At 55.3% G+C, this 14,037-nt stretch overlaps 1 protein-coding gene across 1 annotated transcript in view; it reads right to left on the bottom strand.

The window, feature by feature from the left end:
* The window catches only part of agbl4 (AGBL carboxypeptidase 4), a 1,365,393-nt gene that overhangs the window by 1,237,097 nt on the left and 114,259 nt on the right, over nucleotides 1-14,037 (bottom strand). The window contains exon 3 of the mRNA XM_072510915.1: nucleotides 12,403-12,527. Within this exon, the coding sequence (XP_072367016.1) occupies nucleotides 12,403-12,527 (125 nt within the window). The remainder of the gene's footprint in view (nucleotides 1-12,402; nucleotides 12,528-14,037) is intronic.

The following is a 14,037-nucleotide window of genomic DNA, read 5'->3' as shown; positions in this document are numbered from 1 at the left end:
CGTGGCGCAAACCCCTAGCCCCTGAAGGTGCGAAGGATTCCGCACCTTCCGGGCGGCCCAACGCCGGAGTGGTTCACGCCACTCCTCAGCATCGGTACAGCCCGCCCGATAGCAGAGAATCCCAGCCTTGGCTTCTCAAGTATCCTATGCAATCCGAAATGCTTAATTATGCTTGCAATTCTATCAGCTTTCCTTGCCCCTGCAGGTAACCCTAGTTCCAATTTATCCACCAATTCAGTTAATTTACTTTCTGTGAACCGCAGAGTTAAATCAACCGTCCTTAGAAAACCCTTAGCAATTTCCAATGCCATTTGGGATGCTAACCATACAATATACCCCACAGTATAGCCGGCGTGAATCCCGCCAATGACGGCTGCCGAATTCTCTGGCTTCGAAAATTTGGCGGGGGCGGGAATCGCGCCGCGCCGGTCAGCAGGCCTCCCCCGGCGATTCTCCGGCCCGCAATGGGCCAAAGTCCCGCTGCTGTCATGTCAGTCCCGCCAGCGTGAATCAAACCACTTCCCTTCCCGACGGGACTGGCGGCGCGGGCGGGCTCCGGGGTCCTGGGGGGGGGGGGGGGGGGGACGGGGCGATCTGGCCGCTGACGCCTTGCCGGCCGGCGGCGCGCCAACCACTCCGGTGCGGGCCTAGCCCCAGCCTCCGCGATGGCCAATGCAGAAGTGACACCCCACCGTGCACATGCGCGGGAATGATGTCAGCAGCCGCTGACGTTCCCGTGCATGCGTGGATTTCCGCCGACCAGCAAAGTCCCTTCAGCCCCGGCTGGCGTGGCGCCAAAGACCTTTCTCGACGGCCGGCGGTGCGCTGGCCCGGGAAGGGGCCCACCGATCTGCGGGCGGGCCTGTGCCGTGGGGGCACGCTTTTCCTTCCCCTTCAGCCACAGCCTCCGCGATGGACGATGCGGAAGTGACAACCCCCCGTGCACATGCGCGGGAATGACGTCAGCAGCCGCTGACGCTCCCGTGCATGAGCGGACTTCCGCCGACCGGCAAAGTCCCTTCGGCCCCAGCTGATGTGGCGCCAAAGGTCTTTCCCGCCGGCCGGCGGTGCGCCAACCACTCCAGTGCGGGCCTAGCACCTCAAGGCGAGGGCTTGGCCCCTAAAGGTGCGGAGAAAGGGGCCGCGCGAAAGAACAGAGGCACCCCCCCCCCCAGGTCAGACCCCCCTACACCCTCATCCCCCCCACAACCCCACCTACCCCCACGATCCCACCTACCCCCACCCCCCACCGCTACACCCACACCCACACCCCCACCTACACCCACTCTCCCATCCCCACCCCTACCCCCCCATCCCCACCACTATCCCACCCCCTCACCTACCCCCCCACCCCACCCCACCCCTACCCCACCCCCTACCCCCACCCCCCCCACTCCCTACCCCCACCCCCCCCACTCCCTACCCCCACCCCCCCAACCCCTACACCCACCCCCATCCCCTACATCCACCCCACCCATCCGCAACCCTACCCTCCATCCCCACCACTACCCCATCCCCACCCACCCCACCACCTGACCCCTACCCCCACATACCCCCACCTACACACACCCACCTATCCCACCCCTCCCATCCCCCCTACCCCCAACCCTCCCATCCCCCCAGCCGCATCCCCCTACACCCCACCCCTCCCATTACCCCCCCATCACCCATCCCTCTCTACACCCCCAACCCCACCCCACCCCATTCCATCCTCCCCTACCCCCCCAACCCCACCCCAACCCCATCCCCCACTCCTCCACCCATCCCCCCATCCCCACCCATTCCCCCATCCCCCCCCATTCCCACCCCCACCCATCCCATCCCCCCTAGCCCCCCATCCGCCTCTACCACCCATCCCCACCCCTCCCATCCACCCTACACCTCATATCCCCCCTACCCCCATCCACACCCCTCCCATCCCCCGTACCCCCATCCCCCTCTACCTCCCCTTCCAACCCCCCTACCCCCCATCCCCACCCCATCCACCCTGCACCCCATTCCCATCCCCCGTACACCCATCCCCCTCTACCCCTCCATCTCCCTCTACCCCCCATCCCCATCCCTCCCATCTCCCATCCCCCTATACACCCCCATCCCCACCCCACAAATCCACCCTACCTCCATCCCCCTCTACACCCCCATCCCCACCCCACAAATCCACCCTACCCCCCTTCCATCCTCCCCTACCCCCCCATCCCCACCCCATCCCCCCTACCGCATCCCCACCCCATCCCACAAATCCACCCTACCCCCCCTTCCATCCTCCCCTAGCCCCCCATCCCCACCCCATCCCCCCTACCGCATCCCCACCCCATCCCCCCCACTACTCCACCCATACCCCCCATTCCCACCCCCACCCATCCCATCCCCCCTAGTCCCCCATCCCCACCCCCACCCCTACCCCATCCCCACCCCTCCCATCCCATTCCACGTGCCCCCAACCCCCTCTACCCCCCATCCCCACCCCTCCCATCCACCCTACCCCCATTCCATCCCCACCCCTCCCATCCACCCTACCACCCCTTCCCTCATCCCCACCCCCACCCCTACCCCTAACCCATCTCCCCTGCCCATCCCCACACCTACCACTTCCCCCCTACTCCACCCATCCCCCGCACCCCCATCCCCCATCCACACCCCTTCCACCCCCATCCCCCATCCACACCCCTTCCACCCCCATCCCTACCCATTCCCCCACCCCCCATCATCACCCCCACCACCCCGCCTACCCCCCATCCCCACCCCCACCATCCCGCTTACCCCCCATCCCCACCCCCACCATCCCGCCTTCCCCCCATCCCCACCCCCACCCGTCCCATTCCCCCTATCCCCCTACCCCCCAACCCCACCTCTACCCCATCCCCCCTGCCCCACCCATCCCATCCCCCATCCCCTCCCATCCCCCTCTACCCCATCCCCCCATCCCTCTCTGCCCCATCCCCATCCCCCCCTACACCATGCCCACCCATCCCCATCCCCCCTACCCCATGCCCACCCATCCCCATCCCCCACCCCAACCCATCCCCACCCTACCCCATCCCACCCCCCACCCCACCCATCCTCACCCTTACCCCACCCATCCTCACCCTTACCCCACCCATCCTCACCTTTACCCCACCCATCCCCACCCCACCCATCCCCATCCCTACCCCACCCATCCCCATCCCTACCCCACCCATCCCCATCCCCACCCCCACCCATCCCCATCCCCACCCCCACACTATCTCCCCTACCACACCCACACCCTACCCCATCTCCCTACACTATCCCCCCTACCACACCCACCCTACCCCATCCATCCCCACCCCATCCATCCCCACCCCTACCCCACCCATTCCCGCCCCCATCCCACCTCATCCCATCTCCACCCCACCCCCTACCCCATCCCCCCAATCTCCGCCACCCCCACCCCTACCGCATCCCACCCCTACACTATCCCCCCTACCACTCCCACCCCCACACCCCCAACCCACCCATCCCCACTCCCACCTCATCCCCACCCATCCCCATCCCTACCCCATTCCCCCCACCCCACCCCTACCCAATCTCCCCCCATCCCCACTCCTACCCCATCCCCCTAACCCATCCCAACCCCACCCCATCCCCCTACCCCACCCCATTCCCCCAATCTCCATCCCCACCCCTACCCCCATCCCCACCCTTACCCGCATCCCCACCCCTAACCCCCATCCCCACCCCTACCCCCATCACTATCCCACCCCCCCCCCACAGCCCCCATCCCCATCACTATCCCATCCCCCACAACCCACCATCCCCACTTCTACCCCATCTCCCCACCCCACCCATCCCCACATCACCCCCACCCCCACCCCTACCCCTACCCATCCACCCCTATCCCCCACCCCCCTCCCCACCGCGCCAATGGCGCCGATTCTCCGCTCTGTGGAGAATCACGTCGGGGCGGCGTGGCCTGATTCGCACCGGCTGCGGTGATACTCGGGCCCAGCCCCGGACTGAGAGAATCCCACCCCTTATGTTTGCTCCAGATATATGGCTTTTCTATAGCCAAATTATCCCGCTCTTCTCTTCCCAAGTCTGACTTTAATTTCAGTTCTTCTCTTCCCAGATCTGATTTTAACTTCAATGTCCCAATGGCAATTCCTCCTTGTTTATTTTTGCTTCACTATTCCGGGAGCTTCTTTCTCATCACCTGCTTTCGCAAACTAACTGTCCTTTAGATTCTCTGGAGTTTGCTTTTGTGCCCATTACTCCGTTATATAGCTTTCCTGCTTCTTGAAGAGCTGAGAGCTGTTCACTCTCCAACTCCAGGGAGTTTGGCAAGACAGGATGGTATTTATTTTAATGTGAGGAGTCCGACAAACAAAGCAGATGAATGAGGGCACAAATTAAAACATAATTAAAAAAATTTAAAACATGGAGGTATAATAATAATAATCTTTATTAGTGATACAAGTAGGCTTACATTAACACTGCAATGAAGTTACTATGAAAAACCCCTAGTCGCCACATTCCGGCGCCTATTCGGGTACACGGAGGGAGAATTCAGAATGTCCAAATCATCTAACAAGCACGTCTTTCGGGACTTGTGGGAGGAAACCGGAACACCCGGAAGAAACCCACGCAGAAACGGGGCAAACGTACAGACTCCGCATATAGTGACCAGGCCAGGAATCGAACCCGGGTCCCTGGCGTTGTGAAGAAACAATGCTAACCACCATTCTACCGTGCCGCCCATTATGATGTCTTTGCTGTCACCAAGATATGGTTGAGAGAGGGGCAGGATTGGCAGCTCAATATTCCAAGATTCTGAACCTTCAGGCGGGATAGGGGAGGAGGTAAAAGGTGAGGGAGTGCTGCTATTTTAACCAAGGAATTAATTACTGCCGTAAGGAGGAATTACATCTTAGAAGGTTCTTCAACTGAGGCCATAAGAGCAATCACATTTGTGGGAGTGTTCTGTAAGTTCCAAGCAGTCCGAGAGAAATAGAGCAGATGTGTAGGCAAATTTCAGATTCCATGACTCTATGATTCTAACTTCCTGGGATTCTCCAAGCCTCCGCGCTGCAATCACGCCCGGCGTGGGGGCGGAGAATGGGGAGTCGGACCCGCGACGCCTTCCTGGGATTCTCCAGCGACTGGAGAATCGCCGGCAGTCGTGCGTGTGCAATCAATGCGGCACCAGTCGGGGCCCGTTGAAAGAGGCCCCGCGCCGATTCTCCACGAACGACCAGCCAAGTTCCCGCCGGCGTGATTCAGCCATGGTTAAACCCGGTGGGAGCTCAGAGTCGCGGTTGCGGTGGCTGTCCTGGTGGGGGGCAGGGGATCCGTCATCCGGGGGGGGACCTCCAGGACGGTCTGGGGAGGAGTACCTCTTCGGCGCTGGCCCGCTATGTGGGTCCGACATGTTGCACGGGCCGGCGCATGCATGGACCCGCGGCCAGAAGTGTAGGGCCTCGTATCGGCAGCTGGAGCTGGTTGGAGCACTCCGGAGCCCTACAAGCCTCTTAAAAACGGAAAATCACCCCGGACTTTCTAGAAAAAAGTCAGGAGTGATTCGCACCCGTTTTCCCGCGGGCGTGGGGACATAGCCCCATAGCCCTCCCCGCCACGCCGCATTTCTGCCCCGACCCGCCGGTGGGATTCTCCATTATGCCGGCCGGTCAATGGGGTTTCCCATTGTGGGGCAGCCCCACGTCGTCGTGAAACCCCCGGGCGCTGACAAAATGGAGCATCCCGCTGGCAGAGAATCCCGCCCCTCATTCTTTCCCCAAGCTCAGTTTGAACTGAAACTAAAAATCCCTATACATGCAAACACCTCTTTTTAACTTGAATCTAAATAGAGTTTATTTACCCTTCTTAAACAGAAAAACTAAATTCCATTCACTTAAATCTATACATCAGTTCTACTATTGAACAATACATTTTAGATTATTTAAACCTACCTGTTTCCTGCCACATCTAGCAAATGTTGCTACTGTGTGGTGATGGTGGAGAAAGTGAAAATTTAATGTGGGGGATCTGGGGCGGAATTCTACGCAATCGGCACGATGTCCACCGACCGGTGCCAAAACGGTGCGAATCAGTCCGGCATCGCGCCGCCCCAAAGGTGCGGAATCCTCCGCACCTTGAGCGGCCGAGCCCTAACCTTGAGGGGCTAGGCCCACGCCGGACTGATTTCCGCCCCGCCAGCTGGCGGGAAAGGCCTTTGGTGCCCTGCCAGCTGGCGCGAAACTGACTTTGCCGGGCGGTGCATGCGCGGGAGCGTCAGCGGCCGCTCACGGCATCCCCGCACATGCGCAGTAGGGGAGTCTCTTCTGCCTCCGCCATGGTGGAGACCATGGCGAAGGCAGAAGAAAAATAGGGCACCCACGGCACAGGCCCGCCCGCAGATCGGTGGGCCCCGATCTCGGGCCAGGCCACCGTGGGGGCACCCCCTGGGGCCAGATCGCCCCGCGCGCCCCCCCAGGACCCCGGAGCCCGCCCGCGCCGCCTTGTCCCGCCGGTAAGAGAGGTGGTTTAATCCACACCGACGGGACAGGCATTCCAGCAGCGAGACTTCGGCCCATACGGGCCGGAGAATCGCCGGGGGGGGGGGGGGCGCCAACCGGCGCGGCGTGATTCCCGCCCCCGCCGAATATCCGGTGCCGGAGAATGCGGCAACCGGCGGGGGCGGGATTCACGCTAGCCCCCGGCGATTCTCCGACCCGGCGGGGGGTCAGATTATCCCGCCCGTGGTGCCAATCAAGTGGGCTGTTTTGTTCTGGATGGTGTTGAGCCTCTTGAGAGCTGTTAGTGTTGCACTCATCCTAGGAAGTGGGGAGTATTCCATTACGTTACTGACTTGTGCCTTGTAGGTGGTGTACAAGATTTGGGGAGGTCAGAGGCGAGTTACTCACTGCAGAATTCTCAGCCTCTGACCTGCTATTGTAGCCAGAGTATTCATGTGGCTGAGCTAGTTGAGCTTGTGGGCAATGGCAACTCTTAGAATGTTGATGGTGGGATATCCGGCAATGGTCATGCCATTGAATGTCAAGTAGAGATGAGCAGATTCTCTCTTGTTGGCTACAGTCAATGCCAGGCACTTGTATGGCATGAGTGTTACTTGCCACTTACCAGCCCCAGCCTGAACATTGACCAGGTTTTGCTGCATGTGGGCATGGACTGCTTCATTATCTGAGGAGTTATGAATGAGGCTGAAAATTGTGCAATCATCTCACCAACAGTCCCACTTCAGACCTTATGATAGATGATGGAAGGTCATTGGTGATGAAGCTGAAGATGATTAAGCCTTCTGCAGCAAAGTTAATTGACCACCAACAACCACAGTCAGCTTCCTTGAAGCAACAAAGTGTTTTTACATCTATTCCCACTGACTTCAGTTTTACTGAAGATCATTGATGTCACACTTGGTTAAATGCTGCCTTGATGCCACTCTCACCTGTCCTCTAGAAATCAGATCCCTTGTCCATGTTTAGACATCTCTAGAGCTGAGCTGTCCTGGTTAACAAAGCTTTACCTACTGTAGCAGGCAAAGTAGCTTGGTGATGACTTTTTGATTTAAGTGAAGGCATTTCAAACACTGGTCCTGGGTAAAGTTAACATTGGAGAAGCATTCCCTAAATGTCCTCTATGGATACTGCAAATCTCAAAACATACATTTGATCACGATATCTACAGAGAGAATTTAGGAACACTTCTAAAGGTCCTCTGTGCCCTCTGTTCAGTGCCCTCTTCCTATTCCACAGTTGATTTTATTTTGTGGTCTTATTTGTTTTCCCCTTCGATCCTCCATCCCAAAGCTAGATATTTGAAACCACGCAAGGCTGTAACATTTTTTTTCCTGTGCTAAATAACGTGAGTGCGAGTCTCACAAAACTTTCCTCTGTACATACAAAGTGTACTTCCCAGAATGATGAAACACACTGAAGGTGTCCAATATCAAGCAGCAGGCTTAAATGATAAACCAACAACTAACCTGTAAGTCCTTTTTGACCCCTTTAAAACCCCGATGATAGGTCCTTCCTGCCATTTAGCACCATGGTGTATTTAGTTTAGTATGTGACAAGTTAAGTGCTGCGGCTTTTGAAAGTCAAAATCTGCAAGACTCTCAGAACAGTAGTAGAAGCTGTGCGACACTGGAGGCATTACCTGGCCGGCAGGAGATTCACTCTCCTCACGGACCGATGGTCGGTTGCCTTCATGTTCGATAATGCGCAGCGGGGCAAGATTAAGAACGACAAGATCTTGCGGTGGAGGATCGAACTCTCCACCTACAATTACGAGATCTTGTACCGTCCCGGGAAGCTGAACGAGCCTCCTGATGCCCTGTCCCGCGGCACTTGTGCCACCACACAAGTGGACCGACTCCGGGCCCTCCACGAGCACCTCTGCCACCCGGGGGTCAATCGTCTCTGTCATTTCATCAAGACCCGCAACCTGCCCTACTCCATCGAGGAGGTCAGGTCCGTCACCAGGGACTGCCAAATCTGCGCGGAGTGCAAACCGCACTTCTACCGGCCAGAGAGAGCGCATCTGATAAAGGCTTCCCGTCCCTTTGAACGCCTCAGCATGGATTTCAAAGGCCCCCTCCCCTCCACCGACCGCAACACATACTTCCTGAACGTGATTGACGAGTACTCCCGGTTCTCATTCGCCGTCCCCTGCCCGGACATGACCACAACCACCGTCATCAAGGCCCTCCAGGGTATCTTTACACTGTTCGGTTTCCCCGCATACATTCACAGTGATAGGGGGTCCTCCTTCATGAGTGATGAACTGCGTCAATTCCTGCTCAGCAAGTGCATTGCCTCGAGCAGGACGACCAGTTACAACCCCCGGGGAAACGGGCAGGTTGAGAGGGAGAACTGCACGGTCTGGAAGACTGTCCTGCTGGCCATACGGTCCAGGAATCTCACAGTCTCCCGCTGGCAGGAAGTCCTCCATGTCGCCCTGCATTCCATCCGGTCGCTGCTCTGTACTACCACAAATCAGACACCTCATGAATGTCCCCTTGTTTTCCCCAGGAAGTCCTCCTCTGGGACCTCGCTCCCAACCTGGCTAGCGACACCCGGACCCATCCTGCTTCGGAAACATGTGAGGGCGCACAAGTCGGACCCGTTGGTCGAGAGGGTCCACCTGCTGCACGCCAACCCCCAGTACGCCGATGTAGTGTTCCCAGACGGCCGCCAAGACACGGTCTCCCTTCGGGACCTGGCGCCCGCAGGAGCCCCACGTGCCCCCGCACCAGTGCCCCCACCCCCCCATCCTCCCCGCAACACCTGACCGGAGGGTCAGTACTCCCATCGCCCCTGCCTTGGCCCGAAACAGCACCGACTCCCCCTACAAGCCCCCCCCCCCCCCCCCCCCCCCCGTCCTGCCCACTTTTTGCCCCAACAGCGCCGCCTAGGGGTGACGAAGCTGCCTGGGAGGACGACACCACGTTCCCGGAATCGCAACCACCGGGACCCTCATCAGGATCACCACCGAAGCCTAGACGCTCCAGAAGGACGACCAGGCCACCCGATCGGCTGATTGCTGCACCATGAACACTTTGCTATTACCCGCGACATCACGGCACCTCAATACCTGGTCCTACCATGCGAAAGGCGACATTAATGCTGGCCACCACCCCGCCGGATTCTTTTTTAACAGGGGGTGAATGTGGTAATACCAGGTATTGCGGTACCTGAGAGATGGATGACCATTGGCTAGACCCAGGAGTCTACCATTGGCCGATGTACATAGCTCCGCCCTGAGAGGCGGAGTATAAGAACCAATGCCATCCCAGCAGCCTTCACTTTCTGCATCAAAGCTGCTGGGGAATAATTCTAGCAGATTAAAGCCTATTAGTTATGACTCACCTTGTCTTGAGAGTAATTGATTGCGCATCAAAAGGAACATAAAATCTTTAAAGTAATTTGTGTATAGTTCCCCCATAAAAACAGGTATTACAGAATTTGATCCTGAACATACTGTAAAAAGCCTGTGATATTCCAGAGATGGATAATCAGCGATAATCACAGCCAGAGAGTCCTGCAATAACCCTCAGTTCAGGAAAGGCAACTCATTGTCTTTAAAGAAAAAAAATGGGCAGCACGGTAGCACAGTGGTTAGCAGAGTTGCTTCACAGCTCCAGGGTCCTAGGTTCGAATCCCGGCTTGGGTCACTGTCTGTACGGAGTCTGCACGTCCTCCCTGTGTCTGCATGGGTTTCCTTCGGGTGCTCCGGTTTCCTCCCACAGTCCAAAGATGTGCAGGTTGGGTGGATTGGCCATGATAAATTGCCCTGAGTGTCCAATAAGTTTGGGTGGGGTTACTGGGTTATGGGGATAGGGTGGAGGTGTGGGCTTAAGTGGGATGCTCTTTCCGAGGGCCGGTGCAGACTTGATGGGCCGAATGGCCTCCTTCTGTACTGTAAATTCTATAATTCTATGATACCATATCATACAACTATTATTTGACCTATTCAGTCAGAGAAAATCAGTGGCCCTGTGTGCTATTAAGATCCCTAAGGAGCTCAACAAAACAAAATAACAGAATTTACCAAACAATCCTACAAGAAAACCAATGGAGAAGATTCTATAACTTAACTTTTTATAACTTCTACTTTAACAGTGAAACCAAAATCAACTTAAATTACACATGAATTAACAGACAAATTGTGGTCAATAAAAACTATAAATTGCACTTTAAATAGCAGATACAAAAGATAAATCTCACTGATTTAATGAACAGGCCACTCAGCATGTATGGCACTAATTCCAACCACAAAGTCTTTAAAACACTGATCTCCCTGAAGTAGATTTCCACCTCTTTTTCTTCAAATTTATGCACCGATTCTCATCTGACAGCCGCTCCTCTTCAACCTGAGTTCCATCCGCCCAGTCTTCATTAAAATGGTACATAGAATCCTTTCGGCCCATTGAGTCTTCACCGACCATCCAAAAGAGCATTCTACCAAGGCCCATTCCCCTGCCCTAGCCCCGTACATTGATCATGACCAATCCACCTAACTTGCACATCCTTGGACATTAAGGGGCAGCTTAGCATGGCTAATCCACCCTATCCTGCATATCTTTGGACTGTGGGAGGAAACAGGAGCACCCAGAGGAAACCCACGCAGACATGGGGAGAACATGCAAATTCCACAGTCACTCAAGGCAAGACTCAAACCCAGGTACCTGACGCTGTGAGGCAGTAGTGCTAACCACTCTGCTGTACACTTCAACAGAACCTCCTCAGCTCTGTTTACGATAGCCTTAATGGTGTAGATGCACATGAATTGCCTTTATCTGAGCCCTAGTAATGTCAGTGTGCACTGTATGTTGCTGGTCAATCAGTTCCTTTAAAATAAATGAAACTGCGACACTAACCATATTTTCTGTTATCTCCAGTTCCAGCCATCATGTTCAGTCTCTTCTCCAGCATACCTGGTCACGCGGGCTCCTTTTCGCACTGCGTGAGGGTGCTTGGGCCTGTTATGCATCCCACAGCCTAGGTCATGTGATCGCCTGAAACTCCAAACTCACCGTCTCTCTCTCCCCCCCCCTTGTAAAATCATCTCTAACTATTGCCCGTCGAGCCATGGGCAGGGGCCACTACAGAGCGCCGCAACCACTGCCTCTGGCCAAGCCTTGACCGCTCGCTCCCCATTAATGTTCTCCTGGCGCCTTCAGTTGATTTGTGGTGACTCCATCACAGTGCAAAACAGAGAATGAAGTGAAATATCCTCCACCACATCATGAACGATACTAGAGTTTATTATTTTTATTTATCAATACTGTCTTAATATCATAATGTAAACTCAGCCAACTACATAAAAGCAATAAAAAATAAATGCACATCCAAATTTTACAAAGTAAGAAGCATAAACCATGATCTGTAACCCCCGGACAATGAGGACACTACATGAAAAGAAAGATTTATTATTCACACAGTGAGTAATTAATTAAATTTGTGATGGAAAGAACAAAAATTATAATTTTGTTATATTGTTACACTATTAGTAAAGAGTTAGGAACTATACTGTTATGCATATGTATATTCAGAATGCCACATCACTCACATTCCAAGCAACAGTATCAGTCTGCAGCACATGGCCTGTGAAATACATTCGAAGGTCAGCATTTTCTGTCTAAAATTTTCATAATTTGAACTTCTGGGAACTAAGACATAATAGATTTGTCACTGTGCTAAAATAGTGAGAAATGTAAAAATAGCCTATAATATAAATCAACTATATGGTTCACTGGCCTCCCAAAAACTGCAGGAAAATGTATTCAGGAAGGTCCAGTTAATTCCAATTTTTCAGTTAAGAATATTTACATTCCAAAATAGGTATGCAATAGAATTTGAATGAAAGTTTCGAACTGAGAAAAAAACCGCAACGTTGATTCTTCAGGACTTACAAATAAGTACTGACCTGATATTCCTTCATATTTTCCACGGTAAAGTCAAACCAAACTCTGAAACGAGGATTGCAAGTGTCTGGTCTGATAAACAGATCATATTCAAATTCTGAGATGTAGTCTACACGACCAAGGTTTCCTATGAAAAAAAAAAATTTATTGTTCTGACTTTTGGTCAATACAACGATAACTTGTAGTTGTTTATAATGCTTTTAATATAGTAACACATTCCAAGGCATATCAAAGAAGCATTATTAAACAAAGTCTCACACTGAGCCAAATAAGAAGATATTAGGCCGGATGGCCAAAAGTATTTTTTGAATTCGGTCCTGAGTGGGTGAGGACTGGCAGGAGAAAGTCCTGAGTTGAGGAGTGCCTGTAAATAAAGCCCAGGCATTGCAGTACGGCCAGAGTGAGCGTGGACCAGTGGGAAACAGTCAGAAGCTGAGGGGCACACCACTGCACCATTTCAGCTGCTATGAGGCAGCAGTGGGGCAGAAAAAAAGCAACTGTAATGCCATTGGAAACTCATAAGTTGATTGGTCAGTAAGTGCTCAGTGAAAGGGATAGGGGCTTGGAATAAGTTAGGGCCAATGTAATAAGTAATATGAGTAATCCAAAGTAGAATAAAGCTAACGTCAGGGAAGTAAGGTTAAGACATGATAGAGCAGCTGAGTCGAGAGGAATGCGTTTCCTGCAATGTGTGCAAAGTCATGGACACCCGGTGTCCTAGATGGCCATATGTGCAGGAAGTGCTGCCAGTTCTGAGTTTTGGAGTTCGAGCAGCTGGGGTCGCTGTGACGTACCCTTGAGGCTGAGAGCTACGTCGTTAGTGCTTTCAGAGAGGTGGGCACACCGTGGCTTAAGGGCCGGGAGGCAAAGAGCAAATGGGTGACCACCAGATAGCCCAAGAAAATTAGGCAGGTGGGACAGGAATTGAGTCGCTCTCATTAATCGACTTTCCACTCTGGAATCGGGGGCGGAATTCTCCGACCCCCCGCCGGGTCGGAGAATCGCCGGGGGCTGGCGTGAATCCCGCCCCCGCCGGTTGCCGAATTCTCAGGCACCGGATATTCGGCGGGGGCGGGAATTGCGCCGCACCGGTTGGCGGGGCCCCCCCCCGGCGATTCTCCGGCCCGGATGGGCCGAAGTCCCGCTGCTGGAATGTCTGTCCCGCCGGCGTGGATTAAACCACCTCCCTTACTGGCGGGACACGGCGGCGCGGGCGGGCTCCGGGGTCCTGGGGGGGGGGGGCGTGGGGCGACCTGGCCCCGGGGGGTGCCCCCACGGTGGCCTGGCCCGCGATCGGGGCCCACCGATCCGCGGGCGGGCCTGTGCCGTGGGGGCACTCTTTTCCTTCAGCCTTCGCCATGGTCTCCACCATGGCGGAGGCGGAAGAGACCCCCTCCACTGGGCATGCGCGGGGATGCCGTGAGCGGCCGCTGACGCTCCCGCGCATTCGCCGCCCGGCGAAGTCAGTTTTGCGCCAGCTGGCGGGGCGCCAAAGGCCTTTCCCGCCAGCTGCCGGGCGGAAATCAGTCCGGCGCGGGCCTAGCCCCTCAAGGCTAGGGCTCGGCCGCTCAAGATGCGGAGGATTCCGCACCTTTGGGGCGGCGCGATGCCGGACTGATTCGCACCGTTTTTGTCGG

This window comes from Scyliorhinus torazame, chromosome 7 (assembly GCF_047496885.1).
Source record: "Scyliorhinus torazame isolate Kashiwa2021f chromosome 7, sScyTor2.1, whole genome shotgun sequence".
NCBI lineage: Eukaryota > Metazoa > Chordata > Chondrichthyes > Carcharhiniformes > Scyliorhinidae > Scyliorhinus > Scyliorhinus torazame.
This window is presented reverse-complemented; position numbering and strand designations above follow the sequence as displayed.